General features: G+C 38.1%; 1 protein-coding gene across 2 annotated transcripts; it reads right to left on the bottom strand.

Annotated features, from left to right (window-relative positions):
* Positions 1-650: 650 nt before the first annotated feature.
* morf4l1 (mortality factor 4 like 1) lies at positions 651-6,861 on the bottom strand. 2 transcript variants are annotated; one of them, XM_051657120.1, is made up of 12 exons: positions 6,685-6,861; positions 5,915-5,961; positions 5,377-5,444; positions 5,097-5,183; positions 4,727-4,807; positions 4,569-4,594; positions 4,100-4,188; positions 3,134-3,235; positions 2,353-2,441; positions 2,062-2,234; positions 1,190-1,274; positions 651-1,070 (listed from the first exon to the last, which is right to left on the bottom strand). In XM_051657120.1, exons 1-12 carry the CDS (start codon positions 6,722-6,724, stop codon positions 986-988), a joined length of 972 nt encoding a protein of 323 aa, XP_051513080.1. In that variant the 5' UTR covers positions 6,725-6,861; the 3' UTR covers positions 651-985. The 2 variants fall into 2 exon arrangements, with proteins under 2 accessions (XP_051513080.1, XP_051513081.1); XM_051657121.1 differs by lacking the exons at positions 651-1,070; positions 1,190-1,274 and adding an exon at positions 1,448-1,753.
* Positions 6,862-9,334: the final 2,473 nt, after the last annotated feature.

Raw genomic sequence — 9,334 nt, 5'->3', positions numbered from 1 at the left:
TTGCTGTACCTACAACAATTTCCACCAGACATAGCTGTGTAGCAATAAAAGCTTCTATTCTACTTCTTAATTTTAAGCAAAGAATATGAAAATGATTCTGTAATTGCAACCTGAAGCTCTTGCTTGACATCTTCTTTATTATAGAGTGGAGTCACTCAAACATGTTTATCATATCCTATGAATGGTAACATGTAGCAGTCTCTAAATAAGTAAAAAGAGACTTATTCATTTCTGTCATAGTATGACAAATGAATAAGTCTCTTTTTACTTATTTAAAGACAAGTCTGAACACTGCTGCTACAATAAAAATGCATTAAACAACAGAGTTGTGTTTTTGGGGGTAAGTCTGCCATTTCATATGGTTAGAATGGCTCTAGTTTATCTGCGCTAAATGAAGCAGTCAAACCTGTTTCAAACACTTGCCTCTTAAAAGACCTCATTCAGTCTGCCCCTAAATTTTGTTCTATGTAACAACACCTACCCAAATGGAGCTTAGTCACTGCACAGTGCTATTATATTTCTGAAAAAGTAGCTTTAGATTTTCAACTGTCATGTTATTTAAAGCTGGGCTACTCTCTCATGTAAGAGGGTGCAAAATGTATTTTTCTAATAATTTCAATGTACAGGTTTAGAATAGTTTAAGAATGAAGTCATAACCGAGGAGAGTTTATTGACAGACATGTAAAAAAGAAAAAGGGTAACCAAAACACAAGTGATGCAACATTTCAACAATATATGACTAGGTTCTGTTTATCAATATTACATAAACCAAAAATATGCCTCAATAATGTGGGAACAATTACCAGCAGCTTTCCAAAAAGATTTAGAATTAATCCAGAATCCCAGCAGATTATCTGGAATACCAGATAAATAGACATTATCCTTAGTTTACAGATAACCAAATGATGAACCTGCTTTTTATTGACTGATGTTGTGTGCACTAAAAATCTTCCACAGGACTGATGAATCCTCATTGGCTTTGCCCTCAGACAGCTTTGCGGTGATATTCTGGAGGTGCAACCTCATAGTCAATTGCGCTGAACAGAGAAGATGAATTCTTCACCAAATACCTAAATCAAAAATAAAAGTTTAGACTAAATACACACACGCGCACACACACACACACACATATATATATATATATATATTCGCAAAGAAAAAATAAAGATAAAAATCTATTTCCACTTACTTTAAAAAATCCTGCAGGTAGCTGAGAAGTAGGGCTAGACTCTTCTCATCCAGAGGTGTGTAGGCCAGCATTGCTCCAATTTTCACTGCCAAACATCAAAGGACACATTATCACATGATCAAACACATATACATATATACTGTATATACATATACAGTATATAAGCAATACACTGTGGAAACTACCTAATAACTGTGAATAAACAAAACATTTCCACTAACTGAAGCTCTCTCAGGAGAATCCATGTTTTCAGAAGTGATATGATATTTTTTTTCTATAAATCTCCACTTTCACATTCTTCTTTTTGGTCATTCGCATTCTTTGTGCCAATCGCCACCTACTGGTGGAAATTTATAGTAAAAAAGGACTTAAATATTGATCTGTTTCTCAACCACAATTCATCATATCACTTCTGAAGACATGGATTTAACCACTGGAGTCATTTGGATTACTTTTATGATGCCTTTATGTGCTTTTTGGAGCTTCAAAGTTTTGGTCACCATTCACTTGCATTGTATGGACCAACAGAGCTGAGATATTCTTCTAAAAATCTTCATTTATGTTCTGCAGAAGAAAGAAAGTCATACACATCCAAGATGGCATGAGGGTGAGTAAATGATGAGAGCATTTTCATTTTTGGGTGAACTAATCCTTTATCATGCTCTTTGCTGTTATGGTTCCATGATTACATTGAATTTAATATTAAATATGTATTATGGGAAGGTGGATTAATATGCACTTTCTTACAGTTTGTAGTATTTAAAGCTGATGGTTAACATTTTGAATCTTTTAAAATATATTAAAGCAAAGTGACAAGTCATTTTTTAAAGGTACGATTAGGTTTCAAAATACAATAAGCATTTTAGTTTTACCAAAAAGCCTTAGTAGGTGTGGTGCCCCATAGATCTGAGAAATACATGTGTCTGGATGATTAGCCAAGATCTCTGCATACTGCGGCCTCTCAAACTTGTAGAGAAGCTGTGTGCCCAACATGACGTTGAAGTACTCACGGATTCCAGCGACGACCTCATTCACTGCATATTCTCTGAGTAAAGACATCAAGTATGGCTGAGTATCTTGTTAGAAAGACACTACAATAAGAATTTCAACTGGGATTCCAATTAACAGGATAATTAAAAGATTTTTCACACACACAAACATACTTGTTATCACAGTTGCCCCTTGATTTCTTGTAATTTGCATAGTCCTCCAGGATAGCATCCACATTCTTTTTTGCAGGCAAGTGGAAGAGCTAAACAAATGAAGCTAAACTGCATAAATATTTCCATAGTACATGTATGGAACATGAAAACTCAGATGACCAATATATTACATTACTCTCGATTCAGATACTCCAGTTATCGTAGATGATTTTCAAAGGAAGTATCAATGACAACACATGAACAACAGAAGAGATGCAATCACCTACAACCATCATAACCATGTTTTAACCATGATTTATTTAAACTTCTGCAAAACACACAGATGGGGCCATGAATTGGCTAGGGTATTATAAACTGTTGGGCTGGGCTTAAAAAAAAAAAAAAATATCAACAACACATTTTTAAACAACTAGTTTTTCAGCAATACTGTATTTCGTTAGTATCCTGATGCAGAAATTATGTAAGAAATTAGGCTGGCCCAATGTATATGAGATCCATCATTTATTTCCGCAAGGGATTTATTTACAATTCAGTGGCTGTAGAGACGCCACTTGTATTGTCATTGCTGACAAACTCTGTAAAAGAAAAAGTTTAACCCAATCGTACATTTTGTCTCTTCTCTGCATAGTTGTTGTTCTACAAAGCATTCCAACTATGCTGCCTTAGTGTAAATAATATTGAACAATGCTATTATATAATAATGAGCCACACAATATACGGGCTCCAAATAAGAGACTACAGATTTGGATTAGGTTGAACACATGAGGTGGTTTGAGGTTACCTGCTTCTGTCTAGTAATCAGGTCCCAGTCATCTACCAGCCATGGTTTTAACTCTTCAGGAATTTTTACCTTCACCTCTACTCTGTTAATGAAAGTCTCCTCCTGTAAAGAAAACCAGTTTTGGATACTTCAAACAGCCTCACTATTAACTTATATTTAAAGGAATACTACACCAAAAAATGAAAATAAATGATCATTTACTCACCCTCATGTCATCTCAGAGGTGTATGACTTTATTTCTTCTGCAGAACACAAAGATTTTTTTTGAAAAATATTCAGCTCTGTAGGCCCATACAATGCAAGTAAATGGTGGTTAAAACTTTGAAGCTCCAAAGATCACACAAAGGCAGCATAAAAGTAATCCATACAGGTCCGGTGGTTTAATTCATGTCTTCAGATGCGATCCAGTCGGATTTGGGTGAGAACAAACCAAAATATAACTCCTTTTCACTGTTCATCTTGCCATTGCAGTCTCTAGCCACGATCAAGATTTCAAGCTCAATAACATTTCCTAGAGCTTGATGCATGCACAGAGCACTAGATAGTGCTAGAAAGTGCAATCAAGCTTAAAATCTTGATTCCCAAGGAGTTATATTTTGTTCTGTTCTCACCCAAATCCGACTGGATCGCTTCAGAAGACATGGATTAAACCACTGGAGTCTTATGGATTAATTGTATGCTGCATTTAAGTGCTTTAAGGAGCTTCAAAGTTTTAGTCACCATTCACTTGCATTGTGAGGACCTACAGAGCTGAAATATTCTTAAAAATATAACAAATCTTAATTTGTGTTCTGCAGAAGAAAGAAAGTCAAATACATCTGGGATGCTTGATGGTGAGTAAATGATGAAAGAATTCTCCTTTTTTTGGTGAACCATTCCTTTAAAACACCAACTTTAACATAAAAAAGATAAAGTCAAAATACTGGCCCCAACATTCAGTTTTGAACAGGCTTTAAACTGACATACACACTCCACAGTTGGGTCAACACGTGCCCTCTTCTTGCGTGGGGGGTGAGGCATGTCCCCAGTGCTGGTACCTTCTCCAGCCCCTGGTGCTGGAAAAGCAAATGCAAGAAAAAGCTTGTTATCAGCAACAGCCCACCATCAATGTCCCACTACATATTACATTTATAAACCAAGATAAACCAAAAGTAAACTCTCCTTCGCTTTTATCATACAATTGTTTTTGGTTAACAGTATAACACATCTGTTTGTCGGCATGATTGGAAAAGGCATAATCTTGCTTGAAATTTAATAAAGCATCCGCTATAAGTATCCAACTCTGAATAAATCTAAATAAAACATTTGTACAGACAAGATACATTTACATACGCATTTTAATAACATTTACACTAAACAGCTGAAGATCAAACATCTTCTACTGTATAAACAGGTCAAAACATTGGGAATATTTGCATTGGGAAACAGAACTTACTTTTTTGCTTGTTCTTTTTGGTTTTTCTAGTGAAAAGAATGTAAAACACATAATTAAACATATACCAGTATACATACAGCTTAACTGATACGAGTTTGCAGTTCTGACAGTTCATTTGCAGAGTTCATTTGAGGGCACTCATACAAAGCAGCACTCACACATCTACATTTTTTTGCTGCACAGCAGCGATCTTCTTGCTTGGTGCGACACCCCTCATCCTTCCCTCAACATAATGGTCTCTGAAAAACAGTATGATTTGCATTAAAACTAATTCTTATTGAAAGACAAATGTGCATTACAGGATTCATACACCATTGTTTGTGCCACTGGAATAACAATGAAAGAGAAAAAGGGTGTGGAAGTTTTCTTTGCATTAATATACCTTTAACTTTATTTAATTTGTTTGAAATGTGTATGTATATATGCCAGGAACCACTTGTTTCCATTTTATAATCTTCTTCATATTAGATGAGTTCACAGAGTGGTATTAAGCACTGTAATCATGAACTATTCATGTGTGTAACTCACTGGTTTGCCTTCTGAAGCTCTTTCTGTTTCTGCAGGTTACTGTCCACATATTTGAGCACACGGCTTTCAGGAACCCATTCGTCCCAACTGGAAACACATTGAACATACACGCTTTAAATGAACTAATCAAACTGTAAGTTTGATCCGTGTTATAAGATATAACTCGGTCCTTGGTGGACATCAATTTTACCATTTCAACGTACAATATAAGGGATGTTACTCATGACTTAAGAAGCTTTCATTTTACCTCAATCATACTGCAAGCACTACAGAAACTTACTTTTTATTCCATCCGCTGTAATGAATAAAGTATTTCACTTGTTTGTCCTTGATATTGATTTTTACACACTGCAAAGGGAGACATGAAATATGTACATCTTCCAGAGAAAGACAGATCAAATAGAGTGAACCACAAAATGATTAAACAACTAAAGTGCACAAAAGAGGATAGTTTAAATAACATTGATATTTGCTTTAAGAATTATGAAACTGCACTAAACAACTAAAGTACAAGCTCATAGTCTTCACATGAAAATACATGAAGATACGAACTAAATACTCTTAACCTTAATTTTCATCCACAACCAGACAATAACATGGAAAATAGTGCCAAATGATGTGCCCTTTATCATTAAGTGCTTTGACTGAATTAAGAAAATGACATCAAAATTAACCTTGATCTACAAAACCAGTACATCAAACACATGGACTACATTTACACTAAAAGTGAATATCTCTTCCTGTTACTGCTATCAAAATATTAAACAGAACTTTGAAGGCCTTCATGGATGCATAATAACAGTAATTCATTCAGATACCTTAGCTTCGTATAGCAATGGCCCATGAAAGCACAGCACTCGTTCACCTGAAATGCATCGGAAGTTAAAACAATGTGTAATGAGCACTGGTAAGCAGTGTATGAGAACAAGATCATGTATAGTGTTAAATTTTGCAGAGCATTTGTGCAGTTTGCAAGATGCCTGTTTTTGCCACAACACCCCGATAAAGACAAATAATAAAGCTTCTTTAACTGAAATGGGAAGAAATGTCTGAAGAGACTGTATAGTCACTAATTTATGCATTAATATTTCCTGCAGTTCTGTAAAGCAGTCATAAATATCCTTGCCCTGCACCATTTGTTTGCAATGTGTTTATTTGTGACATGAATAACTTTAAAACATCTCTGTGGGGACATTTCTAACATAGTAAATCAGATTTAATCTCACTAGGACTCCAATAATCCGTCTTTATGCTATGATGCGAGAATTGTGTAAACAAGGCCTGCTAACGGGCTACACTGACAAGAGCTAATGAGTTGTTTAGCTGCTTATGTTTTTAAAGGCTGTCACAAATAATGGAAAACTCTGTCATGCAATATTACATGCATTTGCGGGTTAACGAATAAATCTACAGAATGTAAAAGAAACCATTAGCATTGCGTGGCTAAAGACTGTTTTCATACACATCTCGCTGTTGAGATGGCGCGCGCCATTGTGCGGAGGCAGCGCGCGCTTCCACTGCACAGGAAACACTGAGCAAACTGATGGCTCCTTTCGAAGAGACATAGCTTTCTTACAAGGTTTCTTACCTTCTTGAAATTTAGGTTTAGGGTCCTGTTTAGGCGCCATTCACAGATTAAACAATAAAAATAGCTGGAAAATCAAATCCAGGCATCGCCAGCTCCGATTTCATTCACACAGGGTGAAGGCGCTGCGCTGCGTTGCAACAATGATGCACTTTCTTGGCGCCCCTGTCAGGCGACTGATATAATAAACACAGTTCATTCAAGTCCCCTTTGGAGAATGACATAACTTGTGCACTATGGTTTTCAAGTAAGTATGTAAAATACTTTCATATTTAGGTATAAATTATTGGGGAAGGGACAGATATGTATAATAGAAAGACCATCGTTAGTCCAAACTCAAAACAAAGAATTGTCGAAGGCAAAACTACTGTGTAATTTCGGCTGATTCTTTCTAACATTTGATCTGAGTAAAAAAATGTAAAGATATTTTCAGGGCGTCACGTGACGCCATGCGAGGTTCGGACGTGTGAACGGCAAGCTCTGCGCACTTTACTAGTTTAAATACTTATGTCATAACCCGGTGAGATTCGATATACCCTGATCCTTAACTGTTCTTGGAATTCAATATGTCAAAGAGTTCAAAATCCTCGGGCTCTGTAGACATTAAAAGACACTTACGTGCTCAAGCTGATAACCCTGAGCAGAAGGCCGCAAACCAGGGAGACCATTTGGCCGGAGAATTGAAGGAAATTCAGCGAAAAATGTTGAGCGTGTTGGCAATGCTGACGAAGGTCGTTGCCGACTTGGAGGATCTTGCTGTAAGACGTCGATCGATCATGGCCATGGAGACGAAATTCACTGAGGTGGTTACAAGAGTGGGGGATGTCAAGAAACGGATCGATTATCTGGAGTCATCGGAGTGGGAATTAGCTGCTAATCCGCTAGTGACCAGGGTGGATTTGGAGTGCGTCTGGGAGAAGTTGGAGGATTTGGAGAATTGTAACCGGCGGAATAACGTCCGAATTGTTGGAATTCCTGAGGACGAAGAATGTTGGGATATGGTGAAATTCTTGGACGGGCTCTTTCCGAGTCTGCTCGACATAACAGGCTGTGGAAATGTCCACAGCAGAATGAAAGGAGGACACAGGGAAACGGGCTTCTCCTGGCACAGGTAAGACTTTAAATTGGCAACGTCAACGCTTATAGCTTCACAAAACTCATTAGCTTCACAGATACGAACTCTCATAAACTCGTCAGCTTCACAGACACCATGGACTTCCTTGTGCCAGGCTCTCTCTCCCTCTCTGCTAGTGACTTGGCTGCTTATACAGTTGTGCTCAAAAATTTGCATTCCCTGGCAGAAATTGTGAAATTTTGGCATTGATTTTGAAAATATGACTGCACAATACTTGTTGACCCCTCTCCAAACATAGCGCTTATGGTTGTGACCATAAAGCTCTATTTGGTCTCGTCACTCCAAATTACAGTGTGCCAGAAGCTGTGAGGCGTGTCAAGGTGTTGTTGGGCATATTGTAACTGGGCTTTTTTGTGGCATTGGCTTCTTTCTGGCAACTCGACCATGCAGCTCATTTTTGTTCAAGTATCGTCATATTGTGCTCCTTTAAACAACCACACCGTCTTTTTCCAGAGCAGCCTGTATTTCTCCTGAGGTTACCTTTGGGTTTTTCTTTGTATCCTGAACAATTCTTCTGGCAGTTGTGGCTGAAATCCTTCTTGGTCTACTTGACCTTGGCTTGGTATCAAGAGATCCCTAAATTTTCCACTTCTTAATAAGTGATTGAACAGTACTGACTGGCATTTTCAAGGCTTTGGATATCTTTTTATATTCTTTTCCATCTTTATAAAGTTCCATTACCTTGTTACACAGGTCTTTTGATAGTTCTTTTCTGCTCCCCATGGCTCAGTATCTAGCCTGCTCAGTGCATCCACGTGAGAGCTAACAAATTCATTGACTATTTATACACAGACACTAACTGCAATTTAAAAAGCCACAGGTGTGGGAAATTAACCTTTAATTGCCATTTAAACCTGTGTGTGTCACCTTGTGTGTCTGTAACAAGGCCAAACATTCAAGGGTATGTAAACTTTTGATCAGGGTCATTTGGGTGATTTCTGTTACCATTACGATTTAAAAAGGAGCCCAACAACTATGTGATAATAAATGGCTTCATGCGATCACTATCCTTAAATAAAAGACAGTTTGTTTGCATGATCAGTCATATTTTCAAAATCAATGCCAAAATTTCACAGTTTCTGTCAGGGTATGCAAACTTTTGAGCACAACTGTATGCCGCTCTTCCCATGCTCACTGGAATTAGAGACAGGTGTTAGACATAATCTAGCTCAGGTGCAAGCGCCCTTACTGCTTTCTCTCTCTCCGGACGAACACTTGACCACGCCCCCGCTGCCACATATCCCCACCGCCCGACTCAGGCCGGCCTGTCTACCACTCCCCCCCATTTCTGGAAAGGAAGTCGGCGACAGCCATCTGTGCTCCCGGTCTGTGGACCACCTTGAACTTAAATGGCTGAAGAGCCAGATACCAACAGGTGATCCGCACGTTGGTATCTTTCATGCGGTGGAGCCATTGGAGTGGGGCGTGATCTGAGCAGAGGGTGAAGGCCTGCCCCAACAGGTAGTACCGGAGAGTGAGGACCGCCCACTTGATGGCGAGACACTCCTTTTCTACATT

This window comes from Myxocyprinus asiaticus, chromosome 26 (assembly GCF_019703515.2).
Source record: "Myxocyprinus asiaticus isolate MX2 ecotype Aquarium Trade chromosome 26, UBuf_Myxa_2, whole genome shotgun sequence".
NCBI lineage: Eukaryota > Metazoa > Chordata > Actinopteri > Cypriniformes > Catostomidae > Myxocyprinus > Myxocyprinus asiaticus.
Note: the sequence above shows the minus strand (reverse complement) of the source record. Positions and strands in the feature narration are given on the sequence as shown.